Source organism: Diplotaxodon limnothrissa, linkage group LG1, assembly GCF_057381915.1.
Source record: "Diplotaxodon limnothrissa isolate DT_005_m linkage group LG1, D_limnothrissa_male_GT1.1, whole genome shotgun sequence".
NCBI classification, from domain to species: domain Eukaryota; kingdom Metazoa; phylum Chordata; class Actinopteri; order Cichliformes; family Cichlidae; genus Diplotaxodon; species Diplotaxodon limnothrissa.
The window spans coordinates 40,121,704-40,144,009 of NC_140596.1; the positions used below are offsets into that span (position 1 = coordinate 40,121,704).

At 43.5% G+C, this 22,306-nt stretch overlaps 1 protein-coding gene across 1 annotated transcript in view; it reads left to right on the forward strand.

Moving 5' to 3' along the window:
• The window catches only part of LOC146640196 (USP6 N-terminal-like protein), a 29,807-nt gene extending 12,937 nt beyond the window's left edge, over positions 1-16,870 (forward strand). Inside the window, exons 4-14 of the mRNA XM_085358413.1 lie at positions 86-125; positions 210-290; positions 3,023-3,130; positions 3,668-3,777; positions 10,646-10,694; positions 13,258-13,378; positions 13,619-13,713; positions 13,807-13,872; positions 15,228-15,327; positions 15,916-16,068; positions 16,173-16,870. Coding sequence (XP_085214539.1) covers positions 86-125; positions 210-290; positions 3,023-3,130; positions 3,668-3,777; positions 10,646-10,694; positions 13,258-13,378; positions 13,619-13,713; positions 13,807-13,872; positions 15,228-15,327; positions 15,916-16,068; positions 16,173-16,867 — 1,618 coding nt within the window. The 3' untranslated portion in view covers positions 16,868-16,870. The remainder of the gene's footprint in view (positions 1-85; positions 126-209; positions 291-3,022; positions 3,131-3,667; positions 3,778-10,645; positions 10,695-13,257; positions 13,379-13,618; positions 13,714-13,806; positions 13,873-15,227; positions 15,328-15,915; positions 16,069-16,172) is intronic.
• Positions 16,871-22,306: the final 5,436 nt, after the last annotated feature.

Here is a 22,306-nt window from a genome sequence, read left to right on the forward strand (position 1 = left end):
TGTCTTCAAAGTAAAGTCATGCCGGTTGGTACCACTCTGCCCTGTTTTGTTGCATCTCATCATTTGTTTCTCTTCATTCTTCCAGTGAAGATGAGCTGCCGGCACCAACTGCACATGAAGAGAAGGTAAAGAGGCAAATGCCACATTTCTTTCAGGACAAATGCATGCAGTAGGTTGTTTTTGTTCACCAGCTTCTTTTACTTTCATAGCTGAAGCAGCAGGAGATTGAGAGAGCAGAGAAATGGCTGAAGATGGTGAAGAAGTGGGATAAATACAAGAACAGTGACAGGGTGAGTAACAGTTCGCACACGGAGCACATGGAAAATTCAGAACAGATTTATAATGACTTCATTGCTGGAGACAATTGCTGACAAACATGTAAAACTGCAGCTGGTTTCTCTGATGTCAGCGAGTTTTGTAACACAGATTGAATCACAGCAAGTGTCGGTGTTGAGTCCAGAACATATTCAGCTCAAATGTACTCCCTCATTAAGAATTCTGAATCAAAGCTTCTCACCAGAATATAAATCACACTAGGAGAGGAAAAAACCTACAATCTTCTCTCCATCTCGATAATGATGTCCTCATACAAGCTTCTGGCAAGTGTCCCCATAAGTCTCACAAGCAGTCATTAGCAATAACAATTTTGCTGAAAAAATGATGAAATCAGATTTCTTATATGCTAATTTCATGTTTCCATTATACTTTTTAAAATGTATTAAAAAATCCCATTGTACAACGCAGAGGTTGGGTTCTGACACTCTGCAGTTCTGGGTTAGTTTCTTTGGTTTTGCACCGACACTCTTCCTCACTAAGACGATGTGCGTCCTTGTACGGGATGTGGAAAGGTGGAAAATTAGCTTGACTGGTTCCGACCCTCTGGACAAACACCTACATTAGTGAGAGAGTCGCTGCTATGCTTATTGATCGTTGTTACTGTGGCTGGAAAATCAATAGACTCAACCAGAGCAGCTGAGTGTACATCCACCGTTAGCTTGGTCTCCACTAGTGTCAGTAAGTCATCCATCCGCTTCCAGTTATCCTTTTCAGGGCTGCAGGGGGTGCTGGAGCCTGTCCCAGCTGTCATAGGGAGAGAGGCGGGGCACACCCTGGACAGGTCGCCAGTCTGTCGCAGGGCTGACACAGACAGACCATTCACGCTCACATTCGCACCTGTGGGCAATTTGGATTAATCAATTAACCTATCCCCACTAACTGCATGTCTTTGGGGAGGAAGCCGGAGTACCCGGAGGGAACCCACGCAAACAGGGGAGAACATGCAAACTCCACACAGAAAGACCCCGGCCTGATGGTGGAATTGAACTCAGGACTTCTTGCTGTGAGGCAACAGTGCTAACCACCGTGCCACCGTGCTGCCTAAATTGTTCATAAATAATAAATCTCTGTGTTATTCTAAGGTCTTTACCATAAAATATAAAGCATCTTGCAGTAACTGTTTTGGTATTTGGTGCTATATAAATAAAACTGAACTGAGTTCAGTTCAGTTTGATCCATCATTGAGCATTTCTGTCATCTGTCTTTGTTAAAAACATGAAACATTATCGTGCTCGAAGCATGAATTTGAGCTCTTTGTTAGCCTAACGCTCTCTTTTAAAGTCGTCATTGAGCTCGTTCTAGTTGTAATTCTAGTTTCCTTTTCCAAATGACTGAATAAATAATACAATATGGTAAATGGCCTGTATTTGTATAGCGCTTTACTAGTCCCTAAGGACCCCAAAGCGCTTTACACATCCAGTCATCCACCCATTCACACACTGGTGATGGCAAGCTACATTGTAGCCACAGCCACCCTGGGGCGCACTGACAGAGGTGAGGCTGCCGGACACTGGCGCCACCGGGCCCTCTGACCACCACCAGTAGGCAACGGGTGAAGTGTCTTGCCCAAGGACCCAACGACTGAGACTGTCCGAGCCGGGGCTCGAACCGGCAACCTTCTGATTACAAGGCGAACTCCCAACTCTTGAGCCACGATCGCCCCATAATCTCGCCCCAGCTTTAGTACAGTTCCACCTGACTAAAGCTGCTGACAGTAGTCTCTGTTCTGCTCTGCAGCTGTGGTGAACTCTGTGTAGTGGCAGCAGATCTCTGACTGCTGTGGATTCTGGTTCAAAGAGCCACCAGTTTACAGCAGATCCCTGAAGCAGAACAAGCACTTCTGTCACCAGCTGAAGTCTACAAACTCAACAAAACTGTGCTATACACCAGCATAACACCAAGCTGACCAGTTTACTCAGAGGCAGCACATTAGTGTATAAGGACCAGAGTTAGTTGGTTAGCAGTGACTGAACAAAGTCAGGGCTGGGAGGCTGCAGGAGTAAATATCATGTTGCTGTCTCGGAAAGATGGAAAAATAATAATAAATCATTAAAAAATATAGTTGTGCAGCCTGTCTAAGTAAAAAAAACAGAGTAATCAGAAAATTGTAAAAATCTGTAGCTAGAAGTGTAAAGTGCTTTATGAATGTGTGGCTAAAATGTGACTTGTAGTCTAAAGCACTTTGAGTGGTCAGTGAGCTGAGAAAAGCACAAGTACATCAAATACATACACAGCAATGAGAGCAAGCAAGGTGGATGAACTGTGCGTGGCAGGCAGGACTGGACCCGAACGCAGACTCACAGACACAGAGGAAAAAAGCAAAACAACAGACAGACTAAAACTCACGCTGAATACAATTAAGCATTAAGTCCAAAAGACAAAGCACTTGGCCCAAGACAAAGGATTTGGGGGGGTGTTTCCATGTTGATGAGTGGAGGTACTTGAGGTAGAAGTTGCAAAGCCAACCAAGTTAACAGAAACTGTACGACAGAGAGATACTTACAAACCTGCTTCGAGTGCTCACGGAAAATGTTTTCAAACTTTTGGCTTTACTGTGAACGGGGTCGTAGGCGATCGGTAGGTGGTTTAACTTTCTGATGATTCAGTCTTTGTAGCTTCTGTTCTCTAAACTTTGTGGCGTTTTATTCACTCAGTGTTTATGATTCCCTCTGCTCTCTGCTGCCAGATGGTAAAACGAGTATACAAAGGCATCCCCCTGCAGCTCAGAGGCCGGGCCTGGGCACTGATGCTGGACGTGGACAGGGCCAAGAAGGAGAACGAGGGCAAATATGAGGTATTTATTCACGTCTGAAATGAGTCTCTTTGCAAATCTGTTCTGAGCATAAAAATAAGTTGGACATATAAATACGTTTTTTAAAAAGCTGAGAGAAAAACATTGTTATAACTGTTATAAACTGTAGCTATGTTGTAAATGTTACAAGTCTAATGTAATAAAGTAAAAGTATAAAGTAGCATGTTTTAAAAAAAGTTAAAGCTATGAAATATCAAAGCTGACAGTCTTATCACCTGGCAGACTGATCTTAACTGACACATATTTGTAAAGGATAAGATGGTCCACCAACCTGTAATCACATTTTCAGCACATTCATAGATGCAATCACATTTTCTCTGATAGACGAGATGTTTCAGAAAACTGATGACACACATAAACAGTTAGCATAATCAATAATAGATTCATTCTGACTGAATTTACAATATATATTCCCTGATATGTAAAACTTGTTTTTGTAGCTCTACTGAATGACACATTTGTCTTTCAGCACAGGTACCTCCACATGTCCTTGTTGACTTTTGTCTGTTTTTCACTCAGAAAATGAAGGAGCAGGCCAGGCTGTGCTCATCTGAGATCAAACAGATTGACTTGGACATCAACAGGACATTTCGAAACCATATCATGTTCATGGATCGCTTTGGAGTCAAGTAAGTTTCACTGTTGAGTCGGATTTTGCAGCTGAAATGGATTTCAGACGGATAAACGGCTCGGACTTTCTGTTCTCAAAGAATATTTATAACCGCCAAGCTCAGTGGTGGGATCCAAAGTTACAGAGACATATTTTCAAAGTACTGAGCAAACAGTGTTGGGAAGGTTACTTTTAAAATGTATTCCATTACAGAATACAGAATACATGTCCCAAAATGTATTCTGTAACGTATTCCGTTACGTTACTCAATGACAGTAACCTATTCTGAATACTTTGGATTACTTAACATATTATCATGCTTTTTACAACAACGTGAATGTACTATTGCTGTGATTTATTACTGTTACTGAAGGTCCGCGGCTCCGAACTGTAGTAAAGGGACCTCTGACTAATACGGCGGGGTCCGTGTCGGCTCGTAGCCGAAAAATAGCTTTACTTTGTTGTGTGGGTCAACTTTTCTTGCGAGAGACAGAGAGAGGCGTTGAAAGGCTGCTCCAACGGAACTTATTGTTTTTGGAGGAAAACACGAACACGGTGTACAGTCGAGTCTTAATAGCTTACTTACAACTGGGCTCGTCAGGCACTCTTCTTGGCTGAAGTGGTTATTATTATATTTACATGCTTCCAGCTCCCGTTTTTCCTCGATGACAACTCGTACCTTTCCACTCGCCTTTTTCTCCCTCCTCGCGCTCACAGACACATAACGTGTATGGCAGTCCATTCTCCCTGCAACACGGACTACACTGCCCATGATGCTACATTCTTTTGAGCTATGCTTGTAGCATTCTGCCTGTTAGCTTAGCACAACAACAACAACAACAAAAAGGTGCTCTCTCACCCAGGAAACACACAGCCGCGCGAGAGATAGAGCGTCGCCCTGTAACCATGGCAACCGTAACGCTGCCGCCTGGAACAACAGAACGTAGCTGTCAAATAAAACCCAAACAGTCCTGACAAAATGAAACAGGAAAGTACCGCAGTGTAATCCATTTATTTCAACAAAGTAACTGTATTCTGAATACCACCTTTTTAAACGGTAACTGTAACGGAATACAGTTACTCATATTTTGTATTTTAAATACACTCAACAAAAATATAAACGCAACACCTTTGTTACTGCTCCCATTCCCCATGGGATGGACGTAGAGACCTAAAATTCATTCCAGATACACAATATAACCATCCCTCCCAAACAGTGGTCACAAATCAGTCCAAATGTGTGGTAGTGGGCACATCTGCTATATTGAGATAATCCATCCCACCTCACAGGTGTGCCACATCAGGATGCTGATCTGACATCATGAGTAGTGCACAGGTGTACCTCAGACTGCCCACAACAAAAGGCCACCCTGGAATGTGCAGTTTTGTCTCACAGCAAAATGCCACAGATGCCACAAGCAATGAGGGAGCGTGCAATTGGCATGCTGACAGCAGGAATGTCAACCAGATCTGTCGCCCGTGCATTGAATGTTCATTTCTCAACCATAAGCCGTCTCCACAGGCGTTTCAGAGAATATGGCAGCACATCCAACCGGCCTCACAACCACAGACCTCGTGTAACCACACCAGCCCAGGACCTCCACATCCAGCAGGTTCACCTCCAAGATCGTCTGAGACCAGCCACCCAGACAGCTGCTGGAACAATTGGTTTGCACAACCAAACAATTTCTGCACAAACTGTCAGAAACCGTCTCAGGGACGCTCAACTGCATGCCCGTCGTCCTCATCGGGGTCTTGACCTGACTCCAGCTCGTCGCCGTAACAGACTTGTGTGAGCAAATGCTCACATTCGATGGCGTCTGGCACGTTGGAGAGGTGTGCGCTTCACGGATGAATCATGGTTCACATTGTTCAGGGCAGATGGCAGCTGAGAATGTCCCAGTTCTTGCATGGCCAGCATACTCACCGGACATGTCACCCATTGAGCATGTTCGGGATGTGCTTGACCGGCGTATACGACAGCGTGTACCAGTTCCCACGAATATCCAACAACCTCGCACAGCCATTGAAGTGGAGTGGACCAACATTCCACAGGCCACAATTGACAATCTGATAGACTCCATGCGACGATGTGTTGCACTGCATGAGGCAAATGGTGGTCACACCAGATACTGACCGGTTCTGGGTCCCCAGACCCCCAATAGCGCAAAAAACTGCACATTCCAGGGTGGCCTTTTGTTGTGGGCAGTCTGAGGTACACCTGTGCACTACTCATGATGTCAGATCAGCATCCTGATGTGGCACACCTGTGAGGTGGGATGGATTATCTCAATATAGCAGATGTGCCCACTACCACACATTTGGACTGATTTGTGACCACTGTTTGGGAGCGATGGTTATATTGTGTATCTGGAATGAATTTTAGGTCTCTACGTCCATCCCATGGGGAATGGGAGCAGTAACAAAGGTGTTGCGTTTATATTTTTGTTGAGTGTACGTAACGGCGGTACATGTATTCCGTTACTCCCCAACACTGTGAGCAAATGATGTAACTTGCACATTAAAGAGGAATACAGTGTGAAAGCATACAGTTATCATATGCTTTCAGCAAAGTGTTAAGATTGTTAGGTCGCAGTGCTAATTATTAGGGCTGGGTATCGTCACTGATTTCTAGAATCGATTCAATTCCGATTCACAAGGTCCCGAATCGATTCGATCCACGATTCAATTTAATTCGATTCGATTTGAATCTGGGAAATTTTGACAGTCAGAAATATTATAATTCAGATCAGTACATTTACATATTTTTGTATCAATAAAAAGGAAGCTGACACACGCAAGACTTTATCACAGGTGTGAGCGTCACAGCAGATGCTTTTGTGTCAAAGTAGCTGAAGATAAAACACAGAAAAACATGAAGGTGATTTTCCTGGCCTGGGATTTTATAAAAATATTCTGCAGTACATCAAAAACGAAAGAAAACCATTAATCAACACATGAACATCACCTCTGACGTTACAGCGGTTTTATTAGAGACACGGTTAAGCGTTTTACATTTTGCTTAATTTAAAAAAATTTAAATTTGTTCAATATTGAACGGCAGAAATTAGGTTTACTTTTCGGAAGTAAGTAAAAGGGCAAAATAAATTAATATTAAAAAATCGATTCAGGATTTTAATGAATCGATTTTACGTTATCCAAGCCAGAATCGATTTTAATCGATAAATCGATTATAAAAACCCACCCCTACTAATTATAGGACAACATTTAGCAAACAACTGTATGAATTGTATGAATGGGTGTGATTGGGTGAATAAGGTAAGTTGTATGAAGCACTCTATAAGAGTCAGCCCATTTACCATTTACACTAGTGCGACATGAAACATAATAAACTAATAAACTTTAGACCAATATCTAAGCTGCCCTTTTTATCTAAAGTCTTGGAAAAAGTAGCATATAACCAATTGATCCTGTACTTGATGCACAAAATGTTCAGGAGATTTTCCAATCTGGTTTTAAAGTAATGCATAGCACTGAATCAGCACTTTTAAGAATTTTTAATGATATATTTTTATCATGTGATTCTGGTGAAAGTGTCATTCTTATCTTATTCGATTTAACTGCTGCATTTGACACCGTAGACCATGAAATCTCCCGTTTGGAGCAGTGTGTCGGTGTAACAGATGTGACTCTGAAATGGTTCAGGTCTTACTTAACAGATCAAACCTTTTCAGTTCACTTAGGAAACTGTGAGTCCTCCCGTGCTCCGCTGTCTCACGGAGTACCACACGGTTCCATTCTGGGCTCTATCCTGTTTTCGCTTTATTTACTTCCCTTGGGTTTAATTTTTAGGAGACACAGACTCTCTTTTCACTGTTATGGAGATGACTGCCAGATTTATGTTCCTCTTAAAAAGAAAGATGGATCGTCTGTAAATCGTTTGCAAACATGTCCGGACGACGTCAAGTCGTGATTGGCGATAAACTTTCTTTGTTTTAATGATTCTAAGACTGAAGTAATGGTGTTCAGACCTGCCTCCACTGCTGTTCCGTGTGTTGATTTGCAAACCCTGAAATCATTCTGTAAACCAGAGATTGTTAATCTGGGTTTTAAAATTGATCCTGAACTCCAGATCGGTCGGTTGTACGGTCTAGTTTCTTTCATCTGAGGCAGCTGGCCAAAATCAAGCACTTTCTTGCGAGACAGCAATTTGAAACAGTAATCCATGCCTTTGTAACCGTTCGGCGGGATTACTGTAATTCTCTTTATTTTAGGGTGAGTCGATCTTCTGCTTTTCGACTGCAGCTAGTTCAGGCTGCACGTCTTTTAACTGGCACTCGTAGATGCGAGCACATCACCCAGTTTTATATTCACTTCATTGGCTGCCCGTGCATTTTAGGATCCATTTTAAGCTGCTTGTATTTGTTTTTAAATGCTTGTCCAATGCTGCCCCTCTGTACCTCTCTGAGCTTCTTCATCCATACATACCTTCCCGGTCCCTCAGGTGGGCAGACCAGCTCCTCCTGAGCGTGCCCAGGACTAATCGTAAGCTCAGAGGGGATCGGGCGTTTGCTGTGGCAGCACCAAAATTGTGGAATAAGTTGCCTTTACATGTTAGACAGGCACCTTCCTTATCTGTTTTTAAAACATATTTATTTACCTTGGCTTTCAGCACAGCAGGACTTGTTGATGTCTCTTAATCTGTTTCTTATTAATTATATTATTTTTTAATTTTTAAGGTATTCTATATGTAATTTAACAGTTTTCTCTTTTGTTTTGTATTTGTAGCACTTTGGCCAACATTGTTGGATGTAAAGTGCGTTATAAATAAAGATGCTACCATATTCCCCTCTGTTTCTCGAGAACTACCAGATCCGCACGTTTTTGGCCTTTAGTTGTGTAGCTTCAGAATTAGTTAAGTGAAAAAGAGTAAACATAGCTGAGCAAGATGAATATACCAGCTCAAGTTAAAGGAAGAAAAAGAAAAGGTTGAATAAAAATGTTCCCTTCCTAGTACACACAAAAGCAAACTGGTAGGCTGGCTGAAAAGGGGAAAAACCACAGTTACCAGTATGCTGTAACAGGAATGTTGCGATACCAGAAATATAGTAGTTGGGACCAATAGAAGTCCACGATTCTTCAAACCTATCTCGACACCTAAACAAAATGATTTTTGGGGGGATGGTAACGTGCAGTTCAGGATAAAACGAGGACGATAATAATTATTTGTTGTTAGCTGTCAGATTGAAGCTCATTCACCTTGAATTCTTTGAACAGATCTGGATCTTTTATGTGCTTTAAACTGACAGTGATGGAGAGACGGGGTTATTTTGCTGCATTCGCTTTTAAGATGCCTTTAAATGTGGGACACCTACAGAATATTTACTGTGCAATTAGCATTTAAACTAAGCACAATGGACTATTAGGATAAGGAGTATTCCAGTATTGGGATACTGGAATACTCCTTATTCACAGTGGGAATGAGAATCAGCACCTCCAAATCTGAGGCCATGGTGGAGTGCCCACTCTGGGTCAGGGACGAGTTTCTGCCCCAAGTGGAGGAGCTTAAGTATCTCGGGGTCTTGTTCACAAGTGACGAGAGAAGGGGGTGGGACATCGACAGATGGATTGGTGCTGCGGCTGCAGTGATGCGGACGCTGTACTGGTCTGTTGTGGTGAAGAGAGAGCTGAGTGTAAAAGCGAAGCTCTCAATTTACCAGTCGATCTACGTCCCTACCCTCACCTATGGTCACGAGCTGTGGATACAAGCAGCAGAAATGTGGCTGGACTCTCCCTTTTAGATAGGGTAAGTTCAGGGGTGCGTGAGGGGCTCAGAGTAGAGCTGCTGCTTCACCACATGGAAAGGAGCAGGTTGAGGTGGTTCGGGCATCTGACAAGGATGCCTCCTGGGCGTCTCCTGGGTGAGGTGTTCTGGGCATGTCCCACCGGGAGGAGGCCCCAGGGCAGCCCCAGGACACGCTGGAGAGATTATATCTCTCGGCTGGCCTGGGAACGCCTTGGTGTTCCCCTGGATAAGCTGGAGGAGGTGGCTGGGGAGAGGGAGGTCTGGGCTTCTCTGTTTACTCTGCTGCCTCCATGACCCGGCCCCGGATAAGCGGAAAAAGATGGATGGATGGATGGATGGATGGATATTTTAAATAAAAATCCAAATAGGTTTATGAGTTTTCTTACCTCTGAAAGGAACCAGCAGTTGTGGTTTCACTGCAGTGTAGGCTGGATTCAGAGTAGGCTGAAATGAGTAGCGCTGAGCACTGAAATCCCTGCATCCAGGTTCCCGTCAGAGGGAAAACCTGAGACAAGACTAATTAAGGTTGTTGTAGAAGGACATTGATGCACATGGCTTGGATGTCCACATACTTTGGGTCATGTAGTGTGTGTTACATATCATTTTCCAGGTTGTAACTGTTACCATATTCAAACAGATTAAAAAAGTGCGAGAGGAAAAAAATCTGTGTCTGCAGCAGAGAGACCTCAGGGTGAACTTGGACTGAGTGTGAGAGAGAGGTGGGCAGGCTGAGCTCTGGATGGCGTGGGTTTATGTGTAACCTGATCCTGTAACAGAGTGATGTCAGTGTAATGGTCCTGTTCAGAAGCAGCAGTGGAAAGTGTGGAGCTGGAGAACATTTCAGTATCTAACAGATGTTCAGGATACAAAAAGGATTTTTAAAGAGCAGAGACTGTAGTCTCTCTGTGTTACTGTTATTTTTTCCTTTCCTCTCACTTCTGGTTTGTAATTGTGTGTCCAGCACACTGTTTGCTGTGGGGTTTGCTTACAGCTTCACATACAGTGTCAGGATTCATGACACTCATTTTTTCATTTCCTCTCCTTCTCACTCCCTTCCTTGTTTCCTTTTGTTGCTTCTTCTCCTTTCCTATCCTTTCCTTCCTGTTTCTTTGATTTACAGGCAGCAGGCTCTCTTTCATGTCCTCTCTGCATATTCAGTCTACAACACAGTAAGTAGCTGATTTCTCTAAATTACATGAAACATTAAAACACCAGCAACTCAAGTGAACTGATAAAAATCTGCAGTCACGTCTAAATTTTCTTTTCGTGGGCAGAGACTTCATTTTCCACTGTGGTTTCTTGTCCCCCCCCCCCACACACACACACCCCACACACAGTACTGCATGCTTTTGACATGATATGCATGGAGTGCTTTAAGTGGACAGCAGCTGATACAGCACTGATGGTTGTCTTACTGAGCTGCTTTTATTATTTGCAGAAACAGGGTTTTTACTAGACGTGCCACTGAAACATGTGGATTGCAAAAATTGCTGAAACTGCAGCACTCATACAGGGAGTGCAGAATTATTAGGCAAATGAGTATTTTGTCCACATCATCCTCTTCATGCATGTTGTCTTACTCCAAGCTGTATAGGCTCGAAAGCCTACTACCAATTAAGCATATTAGGTGATGTGCATCTCTGTAATGAGAAGGGGTGTGGTCTAATGACATCAACACCCTATATCAGGTGTGCATAATTATTAGGCAACGTCCTTTCCTTTGGCAAAATGGGTCAAAAGAAGGACTTGACAGGCTCAGAAAAGTCAAAAATAGTGAGATATCTTGCAGAGGGATGCAGCAGTCTCAAAATTGCAAAGCTTCTGAAGCGTGTGGAAAAACCAAGGCGCAAAATAACTGCCCATGAACTGAGAAAAGTCAAGCGTGCAGCTGCCAAGATGCCACTTGCCACCAGTTTGGCCATATTTCAGAGCTGCAACATCACTGGAGTGCCCAAAAGCACAAGGTGTGCAATACTCAGAGACATGGCCAAGGTAAGAAAGGCTGAAAGACGACCACCACTGAACAAGACACACAAGCTGAAACGTCAAGACTGGGCCAAGAAATATCTCAAGACTGGTTTTTCTAAGGTTTTATGGACTGATGAAATGAGAGTGAGTCTTGATGGGCCAGATGGATGGGCCCGTGGCTGGATTGGTAAAGGGCAGAGAGCTCCAGTCCCACTCAGACGCCAGCAAGGTGGAGGTGGAGTACTGGTTTGGGCTGGTATCATCAGAGATGAGCTTGTGGGGCCTTTTCGGGTTGAGGATGGAGTCAAGCTCAACTCCCAGTCCTACTGCCAGTTTCTGGAAGACACCTTCTTCAAGCAGTGGTACAGGAAGAGGTCTGCATCCTTCAAGAAAAACATGATTTCCATGCAGGACAATGCTCCATCACACGCGTCCAAGTACTCCACAGCGTGGCTGCAAGAAAGGGTATAAAAGAAGAAAAACTAATGACATGGCCTCCTTGTTCACCTGAGCTGAACCCCATTGAGAACCTGTGGTCCATCATCAAATGTGAGATTTACAAGGAGGGAAAACAGTACACCTCTCTGAACAGTGTCTGGGAGGCTGTGGTTGCTGCTGCACGCAATGTTGATGGTGAACAGATCAAAACACTGACAGAATCCATGGATGGCAGGCTTTTGAGTGTCCTTGCAAAGAAAGGTGGCTATATTGGTCGCTGATTTGTTTTTGTTTTGTTTTTGAATGTCAGAAATGTATATTTGTGAATGTGGAGATGTTATATTGGTTTCACTGGTAAAAATAAATAATTGAAATGGGTATATATTTGTTTTTGGTTAAGTTGCCTAATAATTATGCACAGTAATAGTCACCTGCACACACAGATATCCCCCTAAAATAGCTGAAACTAAAAACAAACTAAAAACTACTTCCAAAAACATTCAGCTTTGATATTAATGAGTTTTTTGGGTTCATTGGGAACATGGTTGTTGTTCAATAATAAAATTATTCCTCAAAAATACAACTTGCCTAGTAATTCTGCACTCCCTGTAGAATAGTGTTGCAATGTACTATGTCAAATACAGTTGCCCACACCAAACAAACATATTTGCAATATACTATTAAGACAATATCACCATTGCTTCTTCTGTACATATGAATAAAATCATGTAGCATTGTGTCTGTAGTGTGCTTGCTGCAGCTGGGGTCCTTCTCTCATGTTCTCCTAGTGCCTGTGTGGGTCCTCGTCCACAGCCAGAGACATGCATCTTAAAGTTTTAGGAGTGCATACAAGTTTGCATGGCTGTCTGTCTTTCATTGTTGATCCTGCGATGGCCTTTGCCCAGGGTGCACCCTGCCTCTCACCTTGCACTTGCTAAGATAGACTCCACTCCCCTCAGTGACCAAAGCTCCGTGCTTTTGTTTTTTGCTTTGCATGATTAACATTTCAAAATAGGAATGACTAAGTAATTGAAAATTTGCCCATGTTTAATATATTCTGGGGTTTTTAATTCGTTTTGATCATGGCCCATCTGCTTTATTCCTACTGACTATTAAGGCACTATAGAATATACAAATACAACAATAACACTACTGCTGATAATAATAAAACTAATATCCGTGGTGGAGAATGGTCCCACAGGATGATGACAAAAAGTTAATAATTGTTTGATAGTCTTGTGTTAACTTGTGTTAACCTAGTGTCAGTTACAGTTACCACAACAGCGGAAAGCCCATTATTGGGGTCTTTTTGCACGTTTCCTGCAGGAGGTGAGCTACTGCCAGGGCATGAGTCAGATTGCCGCCCTGCTGCTCATGTACATGAATGAGGAAGACGCTTTCTGGGCCCTGTCACAGCTGCTCACCAACCAGAAACACGCCATGCATGGTGAGACATCCCAGAGGATTCATTCATTCGTCTGAACATTAACAGCAAACGTGTTCTCTGCAAGATACGATGAAGCTAAACACTGAAATCATTTTCCTGCAGCTGCACCAACCGTGCAGATGACAGTCTTTGGCTCTGCGGGTGGTGGAACTGATTACAAACTGTACTGCTTGTCAGATTTGGTTTGGACTGACATGAAATTAGATTAAAAAGTTCTCACTTCCCTTCTGCCCTGTTAAGGCTTTTTTGTTCCAGGCTTTCCAAAACTTCAGAGATTCCAGGCACATCATGATCAGATTATTTCCAAGCTCGTTCCCAAACTGAAGAAACATCTGGTGAGATCAGTTTTTTCTGTTTTTGAAAAACTTGGAGTAACGCTCTAGCAAGCAGGATACGTGCTAGTTCTGACTCGTGTTCTCTATTTCAAGGACAAAGAGCAGATGTCTGCAGGCATTTACAGCACCAAATGGTTCCTGCAGTGTTTCATTGACAGGGTGAGTCATTATCTTGGGGTAAACGAGTAAGATCATCTTTTTCTGCCTGTTAAACGTTGAATAAAAGGTCATCTGATTATTTTCTCACTGTGTGAAGAGGTTGCTTTCCCCTCTTCTTGTTTTATGTCATATCATTTCCATGTATCTTCTCTATTTTGCTTGGGAAGTTTTAAAGCAGTTCAATTCAATTTTGCTATAGTGCCAGTTCACAACAACAGTCAACACACAGTGCTTAATATTATAAGGTGGAACCCTGCATCAGAGCCTGAAACATACTAAACTAAAGCGAATAACGATCTTGCACCTGCAACAGTGGAGAAAAAGAACTCCCTCCCAACAGGAAGCTATCACCAACAGACTCTGGCAGCGCCTGCTGTGATTGGTTGGGGTGTGAGGGGAAGGAAATGAAAGAATACAGAGAAGAAAAAGTGTTCAGCAGCCTGAGCGTGTGGCAGCATAACGAGTCACCTGATCCAGCCGTCACTACAAGCTTTATCAGAGAGGAACGTTTTAATCCTGACCTTCAAAGAAAAGATGCTTCATGTCTCCTAAACTGAGAGCTGGTTCTGGAGGAACCTGGTATCTCAGTGCTCTGAATGATAATTATTATTCATTAAATAGCCAGATTACACATTCAATTCAATTCAGTTCAATTTTATTTATATAGCGCCAAATCACAACAAAAGTCGCCTCAAGGCGCTTCATAGATACAGAGAAAAACCCAACAATCATATGACCCCCTATGAGCAAGCACTTTGGCGACAGTGGGAAGGAAAAACTCCCTTTTAACAGGAAGAAACCTCCGACAGAACCAGGCTCAGGGAGGGGCGGGGCCATCTGCTGCGACCGGTTGGGGTGAGAGAAGGAATGCTGCTCATATGCTGCTCGTTACAATGTGAATTTATGAATATAGCCAACTGCATGTTTAATAAAACTGGAAAGTTAAGCCTGTGTAAATATAGCAGTTAGCATTAGCAGATGCTAATCTCTGTAACATAAAAACACTGAATCGCCTTTCACACAGTTATACTGTACATGATTTCAGCAGAGCTCGGGTGCATCGCATTAGAGGAGAGCATTAAGACCTGTCAGCCTAAACTGTTATTAGCCTTCTACTTGCATGCCCACAATCCTGTGGTAGTGGTCTGGCAGCGTTTGGCTGTTGTCAGCACTTCTCCATCCCGCTGAGTTGCCGGGCTCAGACGGGCCTCGGGGCCTCTGAGGTCTGAGAAGGAACCAAACAAACTTCCTGACTCCAGCCAGCAGGAGAACAGCACATACATGAACCCACTGGCACAAACAAATCCAGCTAAGCTGCAGTGATTCTCTAACTTTTTGTGTTTGTGATCCGGCAGACACCGTTCACCCTAACGCTCCGCCTGTGGGACATTTTCATCCTGGAGGGAGAGCGGCTCCTCACCGCCATGTCTTACACTATCCTCAAGATACACAAGAGTAAGGAGATGATGGATGGGTCGCCACGAAACAATAAATCACTCTCTGCTCAGTTTCCTCACTGAGCCTTCTACACAACAACCACATTGTGTTAACTTTAGCCTCTTATTAACCTCCTGAAATCGAGTGATTTTGAAGTTTTCCAGTTTTTGTTTGCTTTCCTAAAGTCTGCAAAAGTGAAACTTCGCAAGGCCACACTTTGCAATTTAAGTACTACTTACTGGTGTCTGGTCTCGAGACATCTTTATGATTTTTGCATAAATGTCTGTATACTTGTGTGATTCAGGGTTTCTGTGTTCGTGTGGATATCTACAAGTGTATAGATGTTTACAGTCGTTTAAATCTCATTTGTAGCAAACAAGTTATTATTGCAGAAAATAGAAGATGTTATATAAATATAAAGATGTTTATAATTAATGTGCTCATTACAAAATCATATGTGGGATTACACAACTCAGTTTACACAAACATTTTTTATTGTCAGTTTTTTAAAACAGGGGTTAAATGTCATCTGAATACAGCTCCAGTACAAGACAGATGAGACGTGACTGCACGTTTCTGTGAGTTTAACATCTGGTTTGTGAACAGAGCGCCTCTTGAAGATGTCTCTGGAGGAGCTGAGAGAGTTCCTGCAGGAGCGCATCGCTCAGACTTTTTTCTACAGCGACGACATGATCGTTGAGCAGCTTCAGGCCTCCATGGCTGAGCTGCGAAAGATGAAGCTGGATCTCCCGTCTCCAGGTACGCGGCTGTCCTTTTAGGAGTCTCCAGTACTCCAGTACATTATTCGGTGTCAATAATGTGCACTTAAAGAAAATAAACAGTTCTTAATGGCTCGTTTTTAGGGAAGCCTGAGGAGCTGCCCCGTAAGCCGCTGGGCCAAGAGCTACCCGTGCTGCTGAGTCCAGTGCGGCCCTCTGAAGGGAAGCCAACGTCAGCTAGCGGGTTCCCCAAAGCCGGCCTGTGCCTCCGCATCATCTCCCACCAGCCAGACTCCATATCCCCAGACCAGAGTCCCTCCAAGGACCTTGTGAATCTTGAAGGTGTGGACAAAGAGGAGACTCCGTTGCCTTCCCCAGATCCCATCATCATCCACAGCCAAGCCCCACTCACCCCTGACAGCTCCCCACTAGCAGGGCCTCCGCCTTACCAACCCCCATGGAGTCAAACTGTGGTTGCAGCAGATCAGCCGTCACCACGGTCCAACCCGGAGAGGGTTGGAATAGAAGCTGACACAGATGTCCCGGTAGGACCTCCCTCACCTTCAGAAATAACCAGCGCCCCGCACTCGGCCTCTACTAACGACCTCACTGCAGACGCGCATTCGGCCGTCACCGGTCAGTTCTGCTGCAAAGTCCCGCGGACTCTTTCAGCGCCCGTGTCTCAGGTAGCCTCGCCGGCTTTGGGCATGGCCCAGTCTGAGAGTCTGCCTGCAGCAGAGAGGCTTCAGCTGCCGGAGCAGGCCTCAGCACTGAGCAGGGACGTGAACCTGGACTCGAGTGCAGAATCAGAGGACACATCGGCTGCCGATGTTTCATGAGAAGAGCAGAAAAGTGTAGATCGCTAATTTATTTATGACGCTTTTACATGTAAAAAGGTTAAGTCTGTGATTAATGTTCTGGTGTGATTTATTAGTCAGATTTACAGTGTTAAGCAACAGTTGCTTCAAAATGTGCTTTCAGTTTCGGGACCAGTATTTATAAAAGTTTTGTATTTGCCAATTTTCAAACTGACTTTCTAAAGACTTTTGGCTACAAGAAGCTGTTTCCTCCTTCGGACTTTTCAGCCCTTTTTCATGTTAGGTAACATTTTAACTGGTAGATTTTTGCCCTTTATGTGGCTGAAAGTTCCAGATGTAGGTTACAAAGACAATATGTCGACATAGTGAAAGGCAGATGGGTTTGTTTGGTCCTGAAGCAGTGAACAGGATGATGTATGTGCTGTTCTGTTAGATCCAGTTGTGGGAGAAGGACATGCTAGCTAGCTGTCATTCTGGCTTTTAAATGTCTTAATTAGAAGATGTCTGTCTTAATACAACCCTCACATGCTTTGCTGAATAAGCAAATGTCCCAAGCCATTTATAAGCCTTAAATGGCTTGGGCCTGTAACTGATAAGAAATATATCAGCATATTCTGAGAGGATCAGCTGAGAACTTTTGTCAGATTTAATTGATTTTCAGTTCAGTTCTTTTCTCCAGTTGAGCAGAAGCTTCAGTAGTTTGGGGGGTTTTTTTGTGGGCACCGATCTTTCCACTTTAACCGAACATTAAAAAACACCTGAGTACCTGCTAAAATCGCTGATCTGTGGAAAACACGTCACTTCATCGTTCAACTTTGGGCACAAAGCATTTTTGCCCAGAATGGACTGATTCTTATAGAGCGCTTTTCTATTCTCAAAGCGCTCTATGCAACATGCCTCATTCACCCAATCACACCCATTCTCACAAGCACTTTATCTATACTCAGTGCTTTCTAAGTACACTCATACTCCGATGGATGCATCGGAGAGCAAGTTGGGGTTAGTATCTTGCCCAAGGATACTTGACATGCAGACTGGAGGAGCCAGGGATCGAACCACCAACCTTCCAATCAGTAGGTGAGCTGCTCTACCTCCTGAGCAACAGCCACCCCAATCATACTGACTGACTAAAACTGCCGTCGCCTGCTTTAATCAAGACATCATATTCTAGGTCTGGATTGGCGGGAAAGTGATTTCCAAGGACTCCAAGTCTGAAGCATCATCCTTTACAACAGACGAAACACGTTTGTAGTTTTTTAACTTTTTGTGTGTTCAGTCTAGGCCTTTGTAAAGTGTTTGCTAGGAGAGTTACAGGTTTATTTTTTGTAATAACGTCTCGATGCCTTATTTGGATTGGCTTCAGTTCTGCATTGGACCCCGTTGAACCTAACCTGACTCTACATCAGGAAACAGAAGCAGCTTCCTGGCGCTGTACTGATTGTGCAGATCTCTGACGTGGTGAGCAGGCTCACTGTTGCGATGATACGTACTGAAACCTGTTGAGCTCATTTCAAAGAAGTGCTTTTTTCTAGCTCTGTAATTTATTGTTTGTATCATCTCAGAAAAGGCATCTTGTGTGTTTCCTCCTTAAACGGTGAAAATACGCAAAATACGAATGTGTATGTATCAGATGATTTGAACATGTGTTTAATATTGTACAGTGCTGTAGAACCAGTAGGTAGACACAGCTGGGACTAGTTTGTTCATCTGAAGGAAGAAAAACTTCAGTTCTGTTCTTAGAAATAATGAAACGCTGACATCTTGTGGTTAGTTTAGATTAAGAGTTTCTCTCCAGTTATAGACGAGCCAGGAAGGAGAGAAGTGTTCTAGAAAGGTCTTCATTTTTTCCAAATAAATCTAGTCATATTTTACAATGTAATGCCATTGTTTTGAATGATGTAAATATGTTTTATGGTATTTGACTATATTTACATCCTGAAAATCCTCCAGGGTTGGAGAAATGATGTGCCAAAGTCCAGTAGCTACAGTCCAACCAATTAGCTGATTGAAGCCTTGGAGGTGAAACAATAAACTTTAATTTTGATTTTCTTTGTCTTCCTTGACTCTTGCAAAGTAAAAATCATGTCGGGGAAATAGTAGATTATGGGTCTAAGATGTTTTTAAACTGAAAGGGACAGAACGAGGCAACGATATGACCGATGTGGTGGTGCTGGGTAAAGACCAGCAGGAGAATTCAAACATGTATTATTAAACCTAAAAAAATAACTACTATTCAAAAGAGATTCTTCGCCTGCGCGTTACCCCGGTAACACGGTCGGCAACCTAACATCAGTGTGTTGAGTCGTACTAACATAAAGTTAACATACAATAAATACACACAGCAAACAAATAAATGTTAACATTGGACACTAACACTGTTTTTATTTTGTCTTTGTCTGCGGGGACTTTTACAGTAAGGCAAGCAGAGACAATAAAGTAGTAAATGTACTGGTTTTTATACATCGTGCTTTTCTACTGTACCTGAGCACTCAAAGCCTCTTTAAAGAAGGAAAGAAAGAGAAACCTTTATAGTCCCACACGTGGGAAATCTTTGGTCACGGCAGGAAGTACAAGAGAGAAAAAACAATAGAATAAGATAAACAGAATAACATACTACACAAAACGGACAGAACACCATATACAATAGAAAAAGTACAAATAGAATAAAATACTTTGTTACACTGGGAAAATTGCTCTTAGTGCCATTGCAAAACAAGGAGACAGGGCGAGAGTTACAGTTGTGTATGGGATGGTTGTGTGTGTCTGTCTGCACGTGTGTGATCCTCTGCAGAGACCATGTTGTGGAGTCTGACAGCAGTAGGAAGGAAAGACCTGCGGAGTCTCTCCGTCCCACTCGTGGGTGCCGCAGCTGCCACTGAAGGAGCTGCTCAGTGATGTCAGAGTCTCCTGCATGGGCTGGGAGATGCTGACCAACAGCGATGACAGCTTCTCCTGTCACTCACCACCTCCACAGGGTCCAGAGAGCGTCCTAGAACAGAGCTGGCCCTCCAGCCTCTTCGTTCTCTTCCTGTCCCCTGCAAAGACGCTGCCGCCCCAGCAGACCACACCGTAAAAGATGGCTGAGGCCACCACAGAGTCATAGAAGGTCTTCAGGAGAAACAGGAACAATATACCTCATTCGCCTATTCAAACGAGCTCTTTTTTCTTGCGTCATATCTAACATTCATGCTCCCATGGCGCATCAGAGACCAACTTGGTGTTATTCCCAGGATATTTGGCATGCAGACTGGAGCAGCCAGAGATTAAACCGCTAAACGTCCGACTGGTAGATGACCCGGTCTACTTCCTGAGTAACAGTCATCCCAAGTGAGGTAAAGTGAAGGTTACTAATGACTTGTGGCCTCTGACAGTGGGCTTATTTTTGTGTGTGTCCTCTTAGACCTCAGAACAACATTTAATGCTACTGAACAAAATATTTAACTCAGACAGCAAAACTCTTCTATTGACTTATTCTGTGAAGGCAAATTACTCTGGGGCAAATCTTTGTACCTCGGTTATTGTTTGAAAGAAGGAGGGAAACAAGGCTCTGAAGTCTCACTGGCTGAGAGCTATGATGTGGGCTGGACTGGATAATTATTTAAAATTTTTTAAAAATCCTTAATGGCAGAGGCCCACAAAAGATATTAAAGACAATTCAATTTTATTTTATTTTATTTATACAGCACCAAATCACAACAACAGCCGCCTCAAGGTGCTTGACACCCTCTCTGCTTCTAAGATTAGGCTTCAACTTTCTGCTAGAGCATATCGTTAGGGCAGGATCAGGTCACATGAGCCATCCCTTAGGCACGCTGCAATAGGCCTAGGCTGCTGGGGTCTTCCCATGATGCACTGAGCTTTTCTTTTTCATTCCTCTTTTCACTCTCCGTGTGTTTTTAGACTTTAATCATTATTCATTCTTTTTAATCGACGGCTCTCTTCCGTGTTGTCTTTTTTCCTGCCTCTCACTCCCAACCAGTCGTGGCAGATGGCTGGTCTTCCCTGAGCCTGTGTTTTTGCAGTTAAAAGGGAATTTTTCTCTTACTGTTGCAAAGTGCTTGCTTATAGGGTGTTGTTTGATTGCACCATAAGTTACAATGGTGGTGTACCCCAGAGAGCCACATTCGTTGTATAGAAAGCTCGTGGTTAACAATGAATTTACCTGAATATGGTGAAATCTTGCATCATATCAGAGGCCTCAGGTTTCGTAGCTTTGAATAAGGTCTTTGCTTGTCTCAGAGGACAAATTTAATTACATTTTTGAAAATACAGTTCAGCTTCCGTGTTGTTCATGCTGGCTTTTAACAAAATATGTCTCATCTGGGCTTTTCAGAATCAGAATCAGAATCAGAATGGGTTTATTGCCAGATGTTGAGGTTTACAACATTAGGAATTTGCTGCGGTGCTTCAGTGCAAACAATAAGAATTAAAGTGCTATGTAGAAAGAAAGATATGTGCATGAGATATACATGAGATATATACATGAGAATAAGAATTAAGAGTGCTACGTAGAAGGATATATACATGAGTGCAGGTGGTGATCAGTGCCAGACATGAGATGATGCAGTGACACAGCGTAGGGTCATGTGTGAGTGGCGGGGACAGTCATGTGGTTATTGTTCATGTGTCCGACAGCAGAGGGGAAGAAACTGTTCTTGTGGCGAGAGGTTCTGGTGCGAATGGACCGGAGCCTCCTGCCTGAGGGGAGCAGGTCAAACAGACTGTGTCCAGGGTGAGAAGGGTCAGCTGAGATCCGGGCTGCACGCCGCAGTGTCCTGCAGGTGTACAGGTCCTGCAGAGATGGGAGTCTGCAGCCAATCACCTTCTCAGCAGAGCGCACAACACGCTGCAGTCTCTGTTTGTCCCTGATAGTGGCTCCAGCGTACCACACGGTGATGGAGTTGAGGATGGACTCGATGATTGCAGTGTAGAATTGCATCATCGTCCGTGTTGGCAGGTTGAATTCCTTCAGCTGCCTCAGGAAGTACATCCTCTGCTGGGCTTAAAACAAGACAAAAGTAACGCACTGAAGCACCAGGGCATCCATACGCGGCGCCATCTTGGATCAATACTTTTCCAACTTGGAAAGTAAAAACAGCTGAGGTGAAAAGGAGTTCTAGTCCAGCGTAGTTTTTAATGTGAACATCATACACCAGACTTTTTTTCCCAATGACTTTAACACACCCACAGATAATCACGCGTAGTTATAGCCGCAGGGAGGTGCTGACGAGCAGGGTGAAAAGGATGTTGTGGCAGTACTGTGAGTTCGAGTTTGATTGGTCGCTTGTGCGTAAAACACTCCGTCCCTCTTTAAACTGCGGTCAGGTTTGGTATAGCCTCTCCTACAGCTGTGTGTTTCTGGCAACTGGATGTAGGAGCCTCTCTTCTTTAAACTGGGGCTCAAAATTGGAATGGTAAACACTAGCTGGGTTCTTTATTGTGCGTAAAGAGCTCCACATC